This window comes from Calonectris borealis, chromosome 3, assembly GCF_964195595.1.
Source record: "Calonectris borealis chromosome 3, bCalBor7.hap1.2, whole genome shotgun sequence".
Taxonomy (NCBI): Eukaryota; Metazoa; Chordata; class Aves; order Procellariiformes; family Procellariidae; genus Calonectris; species Calonectris borealis.
In genome coordinates this window covers 88,589,492-88,606,007 of record NC_134314.1, presented here as the reverse complement: position 1 = coordinate 88,606,007, position 16,516 = coordinate 88,589,492, and the positions used below count along the sequence as shown (strand labels likewise).

At 41.7% G+C, this 16,516-nt stretch overlaps 1 protein-coding gene across 1 annotated transcript in view; it reads left to right on the top strand.

Annotated features, from left to right (window-relative positions):
• The first annotated feature begins 533 nt into the window (after window positions 1-533).
• The window catches only part of AKT3 (AKT serine/threonine kinase 3), a 155,985-nt gene continuing 140,002 nt past the window's right edge, over window positions 534-16,516 (top strand). The window contains exons 1-2 of the mRNA XM_075146562.1: window positions 534-819; window positions 13,277-13,431. Coding sequence (XP_075002663.1) covers window positions 13,386-13,431 — 46 coding nt within the window. The 5' untranslated portion in view covers window positions 534-819; window positions 13,277-13,385. The remainder of the gene's footprint in view (window positions 820-13,276; window positions 13,432-16,516) is intronic.

Sequence of the window (16,516 nt, the reverse complement as noted above, 5' to 3'; positions counted from 1 at the left end):
GCTGCCCCCCGGCCGCAGGCGGGCGTCCTCCCGGCCTGGCAGGCACGGCCCGCAGCACCGGCCTCAGCCTAAAGGAAAGACCCAGGCGCGGCGCGGCGCAGCGCCCGGTGCCGGCGGACGCCGCCGCCTGCATCCATCCTCCCGCTCCCACCCGCGGCCCGCCGGCGGGGCGGGACACGCCGCCCCGCTGGGCTCGGCTCTCGCCCCTGCCTGCCGAGCGGCCCGGCTGCCTCGCCTCGCCTCCGCCGCTCTCCCCCCTCCCGCCGCCGGCCCCCCGCCTCCCCCACCCTCACCTCAGCCGCCCCCCTCTGTCTGGCTCCCCCCGCGCTGTCTGGCGGCCCCCCCGTCCCCGCCGCGCTTCTCGCGAGAGCTGGGGATGGCGCCGCCGCCGCCGCGGCGGGGGAGACACTCGGGGGGAGCCAGTGACGTCGGGAGTTTTCCTGAAAGTCAATAACGAGCCCGGCGGAGGCGGCGGGAGGAGCCGAGAGCGGGGCCCGGGCGGCTCCGGGGTGAGTGCGCCGGGGGGAGCCGCCGCCGCCGCCCTCCTGACCCCGCGCATCGATGCTGCGGCCGCGCTGCCCGCCCGGGCGCCTCCCTGCGTAGCGGGGCGCGCAGCTCCATGTAGCCGCCGCCAGCGCCCTGGGGCCGGAGCCGCCTCCTCCCGCCCCCGCGGAGACACCGGCCGCCAGGGACCGCCGAGCCCGGCGGGGGGACAGGGGAGGAGGCAGCGGCGCCCTCCCTCCCCTTCTCCCCCCGGAGCCGCCGCCGCCGCCGCCCTCCGGCTCCGCAGCGGCGCCCGCGGCGCCGCCGCCTCTGCAGGTACGGGGCGGGAGGGGCCGGGGCGGCGGCGGGGCGCTTGGGCGGCGGCGCGCGAGGGGATGCGGGGCGGCGGCGCTGCGCGGCCGGGGGCGGCGGGGAGCGCGGGGCGGGGGCGCCCGTGGCCTAGCGCCGCCGGCGGGGAGGCGGGGGGGCGGGCGGGGGGTCGCCCTGGCGGCGGCGCGGGGCTGAGGTGGGGAAGGGAGGGGCGGGGGCAGGTTATGTAACGGGGCGGGGGCGCCAGGGGCAGGGCAGGGCGCGCGCCCGGGGGCGCTGCCTGCGCGGGGCCGGCGGTTCCCACGCGGGGGCCCCTCCCCGCCGGGCGCGCGCGCCAACACCCCCCGCCGCCTCCCGCGGCCGTGCGCGCGCTGGGGGCGGCGGTGGGGCGGGGTGCCGGTGCCGGGAGTCGGAAAGGGTTTATCCGCCGGGAAGTTCCGTGCGTGCGTGTGCGAGTGAGCGTGCCCGGGCGCTAAGAATAGCAGCGCGGCCGGCGGGCCGCTGATGGCAGCGCCTCGCTCAAGTGATGCTGCTGCTGCTGCTGCTGCCGCCGGCGGCGGCGGCGGCGGCGGCGGCTCTGGCTGCAAGTAAACAAACCGGCCCCCCCGCCCGCCCCGGCCATCATGGAGGCCGCGGCCCACATGCGAAAGTTGACGCGCAGCCGGCTGTTCGGGGTTACCGGCCGCGTTACCGTGCGGAGGTGGGGCCGGGCCTGTGGCCGGGTCTGCCCGGAGGCCCGCCCTGGCGCTGCGGGGGGCCAGCGGGTGCCTTGCGGGGCGGGAAGCACCGACCGCTGCGGTGGGGTGAGCCGGGGGCGGCACGCGTGGCTGCTGCACCCCAAACGCACACGGTGCGGCGGGGGGTGCCTGCGTACGTGCGCACCCAGAAATGCTGCGAATGCGGGATGCGGGTCTGTTTTGACAGGTCAGTGCGGCGCCCCCGAACAAAAAGTTGCCGGATCGCACCGTTACGCGTTGTAGTGTAAATGCAAATGATCGTGATGTAACGAGCAGTAACGGGCTTACAGGCTGCTTCGTCGCTTTACGTGAGCTGCACTGCTCAGTTTACTTTTGGATGGGAATCCAAGAGGTGTGAAATAGCCAGTGTTGTTTCTTTCACGTTCTCCCGTGATACGTTATTTAAAGGGTGTATGTAAAAAACCCAAAATCTTGTTTTCTTACAGCTGAAAAGGAATAAACAATTTAATCTCTCTTGACCTTTATTCTAAATTTTTTTCTTTAACGTAATTATTAGTTGACTGGCTACTTGTATATATCTACATCATCTCGTCGTTTTTACGGAAACATGTCTCAGACTTGGTTCACTCAACCTCTGTTTAAGAGTTTTATTATGAAAATTATGATATACCTGATATCTGCATGGCCAGCTTTTTTTCAGTACTGAAGAAACTTACAGCAGTCTCTTCTGCTAACGTGTGTTTAGGCTTCACTAAAACTTTGCTAAATAGGCAAACCTGGTTCCCCACGTTTTGCATGTAGAGGTCTTCATTTCTCAGGGCAAGAAGCATGCAAATAAGTGGATCTAAACTTCTGACAAGTAACATTTTAAGCATGATCCCTTGTTTCTGCCAGCCTCTGTATAGGCCAGTTCTGGCTGTTCTGCACTGGAATATGGGAAGAGTGTACATGAGATAGGGAAGGGAGCTTATTTTGACTTTTAAAGTAAGTGTACCACTTAAGAAGATTCTGTTTGTAGGACTGTGTGTTTTTCTGACAGGAGCCTTTAAGTTGACCCCAATATCTTTAATTGGATTGGATTGCTAATTATAGTCCATGTGGATATATTTTGATTGGATGCAACCAGTAACTCAAGTTCAAATAAGGGCCAAAGAAAAGCTGCAGAGATAAGAAAATATCTCTGTTTCCTAGAAGGCTACACATCATGTTTAAATAACTAATTTTCTCTCTAATGCAAGTGCGTGGTGTGTGCATATACACAGGTACTATTAACAAAACTGTCCTGTTTTAGACAGTTTCTTCTGTGGTGTTTTCCTACTTACTCTAACTAAGCTTGAACGAATTCAGTAGTCTCCTTAGTTACATAAATAGGTTCATAGAAGGCAGTATTTCAGTGTTTTACTCCCTCATTTGTTTTGCATTTTGGGGGAAGATGATGTGTTGTTAAGCAAAATGCTGCCATTCTACAGGAAGTCGATGAGAATTTAGACAGGTACTAGTTGTTATTTTGTCCCATTTGAAGTAGATACAGTTTTAAGGATTGGATGGCATTGATTTGCACTAGAAAATGTTGACTTTTTGACACTGTAACAAATGCTTTGTGAAAGGGGAAATAGTTTGGAAAATAGCTTAACCCAAAAACACTTACTAGAGCTCTGCTATTGTTTGTAACCCAAGCTTCTGTTTGCAAGATGTTACCAGAAGTTGACTTCCGACTACAGTTTGAAACAGCGCGTGTCTGAAGTTTGTATAATAGCTAAAAGATCCTTCAGACTACTTGGAATTTGTCTAGCACTGATGGATTGAGTGTTCTTTCCCTTTCTGGGTGCACATTTTCCCAATTTAAAGAGAGCTATTGAATAATCATTTCTATACCCAAGAAGCATTATTTGCTAAATAACTTTGAAATACTCAGTTGTTTTGGAAGGTACTACACCATTACTACGGCAGTTCGTGTTAAAATGCATTCGAAATCTCTGTGCCGTTCTTAGCCTAAAGAAGATACAGTTTCTTGTAACTGTGTTTGGTTATAGTTTCTTTTTGTGCTGCTAATGCAACAGGGGAGGTGGACGTGGTGACATGGTAGCCTAGCTTTCCTTCGGTTTTGCAACAGAGACCCAATATTCTTGGGCATCTTTTATGACTTGAGCATACTACTAATTTTAATCGACACTGGAGAGTGGAAGGACATTGAAATACACTGAGTGAAAACTTTGTTGTGCCATACTTCCATTTTGATATGGGTAATGCACAAATGATTTGCTTTAGAAGTAATGCGCCATGCTGTAACTGTATGTTTTGTAGCTATGTTAGTTGTCTATATACCAAAAGCCCTCTATTCTCTTTTTCCCAACTAATAAAATAAACATTCTGTTCAAAACATGCAGTACTCCCTTTGTGAACAACTGTAACAGTTCAAAAAGAGAGGAATAGTGAAGCGTGTGCATCCATGAGTTTCATTTAATGTTAAAAGGTTGCTTTTATTTTCAGTGTTTGTATGGAATTTACAACCCACTTATTAAGTACCTTCTCCTGTAAGAAAAGATTGCCAACTTAAGTGCCCTTTAAAATTATTCTAGAATATTAGATTAATTTGTGTCATCTTGGATTCGCATTCTGTTAGGATATGCCTAACAAGAATGCCGTGGAGGGGCAGGGATACTTTCTAGCACAGCATGTACTTCAGAGGGAGTTTCGCATTGCTTGTGAGGAAAGGTGTGTTTTCAGTGAGAATCCCTCTTGTCAACCAGAACGTTTCCTCTGGGTTGTACGGAAGAGACTTTCCCAGTATGGCGGGGTCTCCTTGGTAAACGCGTTGCACTAGTTATTCTTCTTTGCAACAAGTTGGCATGGTATAGAAAAGATTCTTTTCTAAAGATAAGTTACATAGTAAATGGAAAAGCTGATTCAAAGTGCTTAAAAAAAAATCTGTTAAAGCCAGAGAAATGAAAAACTACTGGCAAATAATAAAACATTGAATGTGAAAATTAACTTTTTAGTGTTTTACACAGTGTAAAAAGTAATCTTTAAAGTTTTAGTTTGTATTTGCAACTTGACTAATTGTATGAACAACATTCTGGGCTACCTATATGAAGAGAAGAATTTATAGATGAAGCTTATGTAGACAAATCACTAATATATACTAATAAAAAGACTGCAGAAAATGCAAGGGTGTAGTAGTCGATTATTTGGCATTTTGTCCTCGTTTCATAGCTCTGGAGCAACATTAAGTATGGGCATTCAGGTAGTTTTGATGCATGCCACGGATTTCAAACAGAGTCTTTTTGTCTTTATTGAACCTGTTGTTCAGGTGTAGTAGGAGGCTGTGGCAAAGTTAATACTTCCAAAAAAATCCCCCTGGGACTGAATATCATTAAATGTTACTGTCAAGGAGAGTAAGCATTTTTGGCCTGTGTATATGAAGATGCTTACTTTTGGTCACTTTAAATGTTTCTTTGATTTTTTGATACTGTTTGTGTCAACACTTATTATGTTTAGGTTAAATAACTTCATATATGTTGAGTCCATCTTGACCAATCCTCTTTTTCCGCGTATTGCTATGTGAGTGTTGAGGTCTGAGTCATACTGATCAAAAATAGCATTAAGAACAAGTTGTTGCCCTGTGATTTTTTTTTTTTTCTTCCTCTGGCTAAAGAACAGTAGTAATTTTAAAATTCCCTTAAGAATGCAACTGGGACGTCAGTATTTCATATGCATGTCTGATTGACTTGACAGCATGGTTTGTCCAACTTCCCTGCATTGTCCATGTGGTAAAGTTATTTGACTGCCTCCAGTAGCAGGAGCAGAGATAAAGAGCCTGCTTCAGCTTCATGGAGATCAATGAAGGTCCTACCACTGCCTTTTTGTAGGTGTGGAATGGCAGTGCCCAACAGTCAAAAACTTCTTGTACAGCTGGTTTAGCACCACAGAATTAATACGGTATTTCTCAGTTGAGTCCCAGCAATCTTGCAAAACAATTTCTACCAACACACATAATTTTTTTTCCCTAAGCTTTTAGTGTGCTTCTCGAGATACGCGATCGGTGCAGCTTGGCTTGCGATATTTTCTTAAAATTACTACATCTTTTTCTAAATGTATTGATATACCTTGAGGCAGAGAGTTAAGGTTGTATGTCTGAGTTTCATGTAATCTGGCTTTTCGTATAACATTTGCCAAAGACTTGCATCTAGTGAGCTCTGCATCTAGCCTTACATGTGTGTAAGCAATAGCATACCTTTGAAAAATACACAATCTTCATTTAAGGTTGCAGAGAATTCCTTCTGTCCTTAGGAAATTCAGATCTCAAGTTGATGAGAATAATGCTTTTTGAAGGTGAACAAGAAGATCCAAAGGTTTTAGGTTAGAAGTTGATTACGTTCTAGTCATACTGCAGTGTCAGAATTTGACGGTTAGTAGGTTCAGCAATGTTTGATTGCTTTGTAGGAAGGAATCACAAAGCTCATTCCTATTGTTGCAAGGCAATTCAGAATTTAATTTGTTCAATATCCAGTTAATAAATAAATCCTACTATAACAGTTTAAAAGTAAGCTACTTGGTAGACATGTCACTGAACTTTTCCCATCTTTTATATTAATAGTTTGAGAACACATTTTTATCTCAGTACTTTCCTTTTCTTGTTACTCATGGCAGTTCACACATTTCTGGTTTTTATTATCTTCAACAGTGTGCTCGGTGTTTTATACACAATATGATGTTGTGCTGCAGAAAAGTTACTATCATACAAATAATTAATGAAACTTTATTTTGTATCTCTTGAAGATATCTTTTAAAATCCCTCATGTCAGAATGAATAGGAATTTCTAGATTCTTTGAACTTTTGAAAATTAGATTATCTTTTTCCGAGTATTCTAGACATAGAAAGCCAATTTTCATTTGCTGTAAAAATATGGAACTTGGGTTTAATTTTGCTTGGTTGTTTGAGTCATTATTAAACTAATTTTTTAAAGGGCAAAGGAACTTTGTCTTAAAAAGGCAAGAATTAGTATTCCTACGCTGATCATCAGCAAGTTAAAGTTATTACATGTACTTTGAAGTGTTGAGTGGAATAACATTATCATAATTGTGATACTCAGCCTAGCTAATCCTTGATTTGACTTCCTTTAAGGCTCAAAACGCTCCCGAGTTCATTGTCTCAGTAACTTTTTTTTGATGTGTAACTTTAGCCCTCCCTTCACCTTTTCTGCTTTAAATGTATTCTTTGGTTAAATTTCAGACCTATACTCTAATATGTTTTATCATGCTGCTTCTGTCTGATTTTCAGTTATTATTGGAGGGGGGGGAACGACACAAAAAGGATTTAAAGCATTTTTGTCGATAAACACAATGCAAAACAATGGCTTGTTAATGTTTCACGTGGGATTCTAAAGAAACAATTTAGTTACATTTAGAAACTTCCTTTAAACCTTGGTAAACAAAGGCAAGGGTGGCTTTGTTCACCCTACTTTAATTATACCTTTGTCCCTTAAAATAACTTGCTTTGTCATTATAATAGGAAAAGAAATACAGAATGATGGTTTCTTTCCTGATAAACTTACTCAGTTGCAGAATCTAAATAAAACATCTAACTTATGTATTAATATTTCAGTGTGCCTGTAGTCTCCTAACTAGGCTTATCTGAGCATGTATTAGTTATGTGCAGCTTTTTGACATACTGAAAGTGAAAACAGAACACTGAAAATATTAAGGCATAAAGCATACGCGTGAACGTGCTTTGAAAAGAGCTATTTATCTTTTCCAAAATACACTGTTTTTCCTTACCACAAGGTGTAGGCAGTGCCGTTTTCCTGTTATCCCCCTCATTATTCCAAGTCAAGGATTATAAAATAAAGTTGTTAGGAGTAAATTTTTGATACCAATATTCTTAAAGACTTTGAAGCTTTTAGTACGAAATAGAGTTTAAAAAATACTTGCAATGCCTCTCATGACGATATCTTGGAATTTTTTATATTTGTTTTAAAATTTGTAAGGTATGAACGTTTCAACTTAGAAAGTATTTAGGGATATCTTTAAGTGTCTTAATTGTGCGTACGTAAAGATTACCATTTTATAAATTCAGGATCTATTGTATTTTAATAATCCTGTTTTTTTGATTTCTTTGTCTTGTCAAACCAGTTCATGTTTTGTTTTGTGTTGGTTTGGGTTTTTTTGTTTGGGGGTTTTTTGTTTTTGTTTTTTTTTAAATTGACTCTAATAAAGTTGAACAAATACTATCTGTCTGCAGGTTCCTTTTTCTCAATCTAAGCACTGATAGTGTTTAAATCAGTCAGTCCTCCTGAGGCCGTAAAAAGGGACATAATCCATTCTGCTGTGTTTGAAGTATAACCAAAATTCCAGAATAGGTAGTTTGTAAAAGCCTGTATAAATACTCTTATACTTTTTAGATAAAGCACTCAACTGAATGTCATTCTTCCATTAGCAATATAGGCTAATTTGATTTAGAAGGTTTTATAGCAATCTTTGTTCTGCAGCGTAGTCTTTTGTGTAATTTTTGATGGTGTGCAATATATCCTCTAATTGTTTGACCAGAATTTTAGATAACAACTTCGGTAAGGGAAGAGGATATGCATGCGTTTTTCATATAAATAAAACTTGGATCTCAGCTTCCAATCCTAAAGACAACTCTGTTTTTAGTTTAGAGCCTTATCTTTTGAATTCCTTGCTCTCTGATTGCAGCTGGCACTGGAGACAGTTACAGCCTGTTCGGTTGTCTTGGAAGATTCAAACTCAGATTTGAGAAAACCTCTTAAGAGCTTGATCTGCTACAAAAAAAGCCCCCAAAGCAGGGAAACAAGCGTGTGTGTGATGGAAGCCACTAGAGGATGACTGAGAGCTGCTTTGTTTGGTAGCGTGCGTCTTGTGTGTGCATGCACAAAATTTTTCGGTTAACTTTCTGAGAAATAAGGAGATAGAGATGATGAGATTTGGCTCTGCTTACGTTGAGGACTAAAGAATCTCAGTGAGTCAGGAAAAGTGAATCAGAAAGATTCACTTGCTGTTTTTTTCCCCAAACATTTTATTAAACAAATGATTACTTGTAAAAAGGGAAAATGGTAGTTCCCTTATATATTAAGAGAATAAGTTGGATGAATCACTAAGTTGATAATCCTACAGGAAGTTATAGGCATTGTCCCTGGAAGCGTTGAAACTGATCCTGTTGGTATTCTCTCTGGTAACTTGAGTTGGTAAATGTGAGAGTATCTGTTTTTTCTCAGCTCCAAAATTGTTGAAAGTAGGAGCCTGTGTTTATGAAAGTTCTTACAACAGAGACCTGAATCATACAATTTACACTGAATTTATGGGCACCGTCTTCTTTACTCAGCTGTCTCTTGTCACGGGGGAAATGGGAGGATGCCCAGATTCCAAGGGAGTGTTGTCTGTTCTTATGAATCTTGATGATTATTCACTTACACATAGGGGTTGTTAAGTGTAGACCTGAACCACTGGTTTTAGTCCTTCTGCTTGGGAGGGATTTCTTTCCTTCTCCCCATCTACCGGGTCTGTGGAGGTACCTGACTGCTGTGATGGGCATGAGAGCCTCCTTTAATTTAAAAGTACAAGTTGAGGAAAAGGTGTCTTCCTACTGAATGGTCCATTGCTCATTTTAATGGTTGGTCTTATAGTTCCCATATGGTAGCATCGTGAAATGAGCTGGTTCTTCTCTATATTGCTGTTATTCTTGAAGTTCAAGATGAAAACTGAAAAAGTGTTGGCTTGTTTTCACCATGGCTTGGGCAAACTGAACCTCAGCAGAGGGATCTGGAACTCTGTTGCATGTAATAGTTTCTGCTTAATCTTTGTTCAGAAACACGCGTTTGCAACCTCTACAGCTAGGAACTTAGAAGTGTAATACTAGGTCTTTAGAAGTGTGCTTCTAGTGTTTCATCTGATACTATAAAAGTGGCTTAATAGCTTTCCAAAGAAGAAAGGAAAAGTCTTACTATTTTTTACCAGATCCAAAAAAATACAGATGTTTACTTCACATGACTGACTGCGGTGGAGTAGATTTTTACACCTGCACCATAAAGCATGCAGACAATAGGTTCTTGTATGTATTATGCATATACATGACTATCTGATACTGTCTGCAGAATACACACAATATATTGTTGGAAAAGTATCTTCCAAGTTCTGTTTGATAACGTGGGGGGAAAAAAAGCAGTCCAACCTGTTCTCCAATTGCTATAAAACACATATAAAAACAAGTCAAGTTTTTCCCTGTAGGAAGCAGCTAGAATGCAAAGTATCTTCAACCTCAGTTCTTAGACATTTTTTCCCTATTTCTGTGGGTTCATCCCATAGCAATAAGGGAAACTATAAAAATTACTATATACCAACCGCTGAAACTTGAAGCAGAATTGATTGCTAACAAGTATTTAAGTTCTATGCCATCTGTGCAGAACAAACATTTCTGTAGCTTTTCTTGAAGTAGTTGAACTATAGATGAAATGCTATCGTCATGTGAGAGTTCTTGTTCCGTGTGTTTCAGGCAACTCCTTTACGTCTATAGACAATCCTTTATTACATCTTCAGGAAAGAAGGTTTCTGTATGACTATTTTTCATTTAGGTCAGTTTTTGTCATGATAAGAAGTAATTCTCAAAAGCCTGCTCTTTTGGAGCTTTGCTGAGTGACTTTCAGAGTAAAGGAATACAGCTGTTAGAAAGCCTCAAAGGCATTTAATAAGCAATAATACTACAGATGCTTACAAATGGCTTCTTGAAAGTGTAGTGTGAATGTATAACCTTTATTTTCATTAGTCTTTTAATGCTTCAATTTATCTCCTTCAGCTTCCTATGTAATTCAGCTTGACTTTTAATTATCCATTAAGGGAGCGACCAATATAACCATACAACTGTTGATAATTCTACTTAAGTTGTTCCTGGTAATATTGTGAAGCTAAGCTGGAGAGAATTCGGTTAGTTTTATCAGCATATTTATCTGATTTTTGTATTTTGGGTGTTTTGTTCAAAATTCAGTAAAGTAGTACATGCGATGGGTGGGATGCAATCCTGCAGACATACACTTGAGGTTGTTGGGATACTGGCTGACAGCAAAATCGGTCATAGATCAGATTTTGATTGAGTAATACGAACTTAATTGTAATCAGTGGATAAATAGGGAGCTTTAAGCATAAATTCATTCATTAAAACTGGGTGTCTACTGAAATCATGGACTTAATGATCAGTATGTGGGCAGATTATTGCTACTTAGTACAGAAGTTCATTTCTTATAGCTTAGTCTCTACCAATAAAAATAAATTACTCAACTTTTCATAAGTACACACCAAAATTGGAAAGTACATTAAATTTGCCAAAAGGGTAAAACATATTGCAGCATACGCCAGCCTAAGCTAAGTTCTCTGTGTTACATTGCTTCTTTTGCCTTTATAGTTGGAAAAAAAAAGTCATTTGTGGTCACTTCTTAAAGAATGCAACGAAAGTCTTGTAGGAAAATCGAACTTAAGTCAGATATTTGGATACTAATGTGCTTACACCTCCTTCACAGAACAGCTGCTTTTAGGTCACAGTTGTTTGACGCTCACCTCTGGCTTTGTAAAGATTTGTGTGTTTGTAGTAAGAGCTGATACCTTGCTGCGGTGATCCAGAACGGCAAAACTGCAGCCTGCTTTCAGGTGCATGTCTTAATCTGTCAGGATCTCTTTCCACGCACAGCTGATAGACTTGCTTATCTCTAGTTTGAAGCATGCAAACAAAAGTTCTGATAATGTATCACCCAGAAAATAACTCTCACACTAGCAAGGTGAAGGATGTGGAAATGCATATCTGGTTATGCCTGCCATACTGACTGACGTGATACAAAGTCTAAGCAGCTAAAGCTAGTGAGATCAGTTAACAGTAACAAAGCAGTCTCACGTCCTTCCAAAACCTTCTACATAACACTTTCTTTTAACTCTTATGAAAGCTTAAACAATATTTAAGTCTTAAGGCAGGGTGCAGTTGCATAAACACAGGTGTCTGGTGTCCTTTTAGACACAACAGGGTATGATGCCAATGCAAAAAGCTGTGCATCACCTGCACAGGTCTTACTGTCAAATCTGCCAGTGCCGTGGAGATGTCTCGGAGGCACTGTATTCAACATCACTTCAACTTTGCAGTATTAATGAATTTAGCATTGTGCTTTTTTACTTTTATGCAGCTGAAAAGTTTTTGAAAAAATAGTTCAGTGAAAGCAAAACTGTAAAATGTAACACACTTCAGTGTTTCTGTAAAATGAAGTTGTACTGCATTTTTGTGGCATACCACTTGAAAAAGACCCCAAGTTTTATTTTGCACAGCGCAGCATCCGTACAGAAGTAGCCTTCCATCTAGCTGCTGTGTGGTGCAAATACACATTTTTCAAATGATAAAAAAGAAGTAACCTGCATGTGTATAATGGTTCAGTTTTTAGCCTGTACTTGGCTAAAACTTGGTTGGATTAAAACAGGTTATTTCCCAGTCCTTTCTCCATTCATTCGTTGCACAGATTGCTTCTAGCACAGTCATACTTGTTTCTATCACATGTTTACAATTGTTGGTCAACCTACAAAATGGATATGCATGTGCTACATTTGACAGTACTAAACTGGTGTGCGGGTTCCTGTTCCATGCTAGCACTATGTAGAAGTGTACTCCTGTGTGTACAGCCGTAGAAGGGTGTTCCTCTACCATCAGAGAAATCCCTTTTCTTGGCTTCCCACCCTTTTCTAGATGAGCGTTACTTGAACGCTTCTCCTTGTTTTGAAGGATGGAGGGGAAAGGCAGTCTACTGGCACTGCCCTCTGGCTTCTCTGCCTACTGGACTGTAGTGCTATTTATCTCTTTTTCACAGCTGTTAGGTACTCTGGGAGTGAGGTGGTCAGAAGAGAGGGTTGTGGCTTCTGAGAGTGGCATGTCCTGTTCCAGGGCTAACTTCCCTTCTGTCCCCTGCAAGCTGAGCTTTGTAGGGAAAAGAGCACTTTTGTCACTGCCTGGCTTAAAGCCTTGAGAGAATGTGCACTCCTTCTTTTCATAAACTAAACACTGGCTTTTTTGGTTAATTTGTACTCTTAAGAAGTTGTTTTTCTGTTCGTGTACTTGCAGATGATGCTGTTCTTTAAAAACTTCTGTAAGTTGAGGATCTGTATTGGTTCTAATGAAGTTATAGTGGAAGTAGGAAGAATGTTATATTTCTGTAGCCTTTACTATTTTTTTAATTCAAGCATTAAAAGAACCAAATTGCATGGCTGGTAAACTGGTTACTACAGATTTTAACAGTTATGAGGATAACCGTCTCCATAATACTTAAGGCTTTGGTTTTAAGCTCCTTCACAGAACCTTTCCTTCCATTTTCTTGCACTCTTGATATGATCAGTGTAGCCGTAATAAAGGAACCACTTGTGCATTGCATGGATTCTGACAAATGTGGGAATGGTTAAAGCTCCTGTAGGTTCAAAGTTAGACCGGTGAAGCAGTGCTGGCATCCTTTCGTTTAACAGCATCCTGTATGAGAGAATTCTATTGTGTGCATTTTATAAAAGTGCCATATGACTTAAAATTTAACACGTTCTGCTTCTTTTAAGTATTACAGTGTTCATGGAGAACGTGCTGTAAGACTAGAAACATGATTCTGTTATAAGGTTAATTAAAAAAAAGGCAGATTTTTAATATGAGCTCAGTCAGTGGAAGACATCAACAAAGACTTTTTTGTTGGCTGTCAAGTGAGAAAAACAGAAGAGACTTAAATTCTTTCTCTAATATTTCCTTCCAGGCTGACTCATCAGTAGAAATTGGGAAGAGCTGCAAAAGAGAAGCCAAACAGACAAGCTGATAACTCAAAGAAATACTCTTTTGAGTTGGGGGTTCAGAGTGGAGCCATCATGAGCGATGTTACCATTGTGAAGGAAGGCTGGGTTCAGAAGAGGGGTAAGTTCTACCTTTTAATGGAAAATTCTTATGACGTATCGTATGCTGTGCGCAGTGGCATTACATGGTTACACATATTAGCATTCTTGATTTATTTTCTGGTCTGCAGCGAGCTAATGTGACCATATGGAATTAATGGCCATTAAGACCTTGGTCTTGTTAATACTTAACCCTCAGCACTGCCCCTGTTTGTAGGGGTAACTGACAGTTAAGAGGAAGTTGGACTCAGTAATTCCCCCTTAACCTTGCTGTTGCAGCTGCTGTCACCCATGTATCAGACTAAGTAGGCTGTTGTGGCAGCTGGAAGAGGTAGTAATAGAAGTGCAGGGTAGAAGGTTGCCTGGAAGCTGTTGCAGATGCGTTACTTTGTATAAAACTTCCTAGATGCCAAAGTCATTCACTGTGGCTCAGCTTGTATTACAAATACAAGTAGTCCCCGTAAAATCAGCATAACACTTGCATAAAGCTCAGCATACACCTAATTACTTTGCGGACCTGAAAGCCATATGATTAAAGAATATGTTCCTAATTGTAATCCAGGCTAAAGCATGATTTTCTGTTACATTTGGATTCCTGTAAATTCTTGACATGTCACTTTATAATGTGTCACCATGTGATTTACAAATTCGGGAAGGTTGCTGTATGTTAAGCTTTGAACGGGAAACCTCTAGAAATATCTAGCATTTGTATCATGTAATGAACTTCGGGTGAAATCTTCCATGCTTCGTGCTGCTCTGTGTTGGGTTGTGGTTGCGCGCATGATTATTTCCGAAAGAACATCATCTCTCTTGCAGAGAGAAGGTGATCTGGATTATAGGGTGATATATGCCATGAGCTTCTGTGATTCTAGCCCAGAAAGATTTAGACTGGAATAGTGGGAACAAAATTACCCTTTAATTTACAAAGAAATGCTTTGTTTCAATAGCAGTGTGTGAAGACAAAGATCATTATTAGCTTTGTTATTGCAGATTGACATTAAATGTCAAAGAAGCCAAGAGAATGAGAGAAAAAGTTTATTATTCTGTTATTATTCCTGCATAAATTGTATTTCAGGATGCATTATGGGTGTTGTAGATGAAAATGGGCTAAACTATGTGAAGCTTAAGGCCTACCTCCTATTTTGGAATATATACTTGTCGTTATACCAAATCAAATTTTGCATGACAGGAACTATTTAAAATTTTAAATTATTTTTCCTTCCCATCTTGTTGTTGTTTACTCAGTTTGAGTATCTGATTTCCTTTTTTGATTATTTCATATACATTTCTTTAAAATGTATTAGAAAATGATCAGGATGATCCAAATAATTTTCTTTTACATGACATCAGTTCCTTCATGTAATATCGCTCATTCTTATTACACCCTGATATCAACTCTGTGAGCACTGGATATGCATATATTAATCACTGGATTAGGAAAAGGACAAGGTACAATGAAACTCAATGTCTTAGTGAATATTTGAAGTTCTGAAATGTAAAATAAAGGTTTTCCTCCTCATGCTGTTTTACTATTAATTGAAGAAAAGCCTACTGATGTCAGTTTTGTAGTAATTATTTTCTTTTCTAAGTGAAGACATTTCATGACAAGCATTTTTCCTTATTTTAATTAACTTTGAGTGAATGTATGGTTTTTTTCCTTCTTGCTATAGGTGTACATTTAAGTGGGATTTTTTTTTTATTAGATCTAACATTGTCCTTAATTTTCTGTGTTGACTTATTCTGGTTGTTGGTGGATTAAAGCGTTCATTTTCTTTGTTTCTGAAAACAAGGAAAAGTGCAGTGGTGTTTTCCAATGTCAAGAATTTGTAAGCATTTAATGCAATGGTTATACATTTTGTGTAATTACAACTTCTACCCTGACCTTGCTCTGGAGCAAGAGAATTGAAATGGTTAAGCGCTTTTTTTTATCGTTGCCAAAAAAAAGTATCCAATCTTAATATAAATTCTGAAAGGTGGAATATGCTCAGTAGACACTTCTTGTTTTGGCAGCTAAATATTCTCTCTCTGTAATAAGAAGAATTGTGGGATTGGGTAAAGCTGCCCTGCTTCTGCAAGATATCATGCTATTACTGTTTTAAAGTAATTCTAAAGTTATAAAGATCATCCCCACTTGACACTCATTGGCTCAGTTCACAGGGTGGTTTTGGTAGGTACAAACCAGGTTCCTCCTGGAGGAAGCTGAGCGTGGGATCTCTTCTCCAGGTGGACACTGAGTGAACTCCAGGCCCAGTGATCGGTCCTTTGGACAGCCCTGAACCATGTGTGTGGTGCAACGCTCAATCTGAGGCTCCAGACTGAATTTAACTTGAAATAAAACTCGTAAACCCTACATGCTGGAAACGTAGGGGCCTGGGCACCAGCTGCTTCGGTTGACTGATCTGCTTCTATTATGCTGAATTATTTGGTCATGTGGATATAGCCTAGGACCTTTTAAAATTGTTCCCTTCAGCAGTCAGGAAAATTCGTGATACAAGAAAAAGAGCAAAAAAAAATCTCTCTGCGATTCACAGCCCTGCCAAGGAGTATGAGGACGACTTGAAAGTACTGGGATGAAGAACGGTTTTGAGGAGCTGGCTAATGAGATAGGCTGTTACAAAGGCGGGTTAGGTGAACTGAATGTAGGAATGAGAGGGGAGGACTAAAAGTTGAGCTGGGAATCTCTCTCTGAGTTGAGACTCTGATAGAGAGAGGCTGGGGAAGACAGGGTCTGTTAGGGCACAGTGTTACAATTCTTAATGGCTGTGAAATGCACTGAGAAAATGTTTGCTTTATTATCCTTAGTGCTGTATCCATGTCAATAATGGAGGGCTGAGGGCTATATGTTTGTAAGCTTTTAACCCTGCTGTTGAGCACTGAAGAGTCAGTGTGATGCTACACAATTGGCTTCAACGCTCTGTTTTTCTGTGTGCTTAAATGATGAACCAAGTATTACTATTTTAAAATCAGCCAGCACTGAAAGTTAAGAAATGCCAGAATTAAGTTTGTTTAATTAAGGATGATCATACTTGGGCTTTGAGTGGTCTTTAGGAGAAGAAGTTTCAGTGTGGTGAGAGTAGATGACATCGAGGAAGAGTAAGCTGTTATAT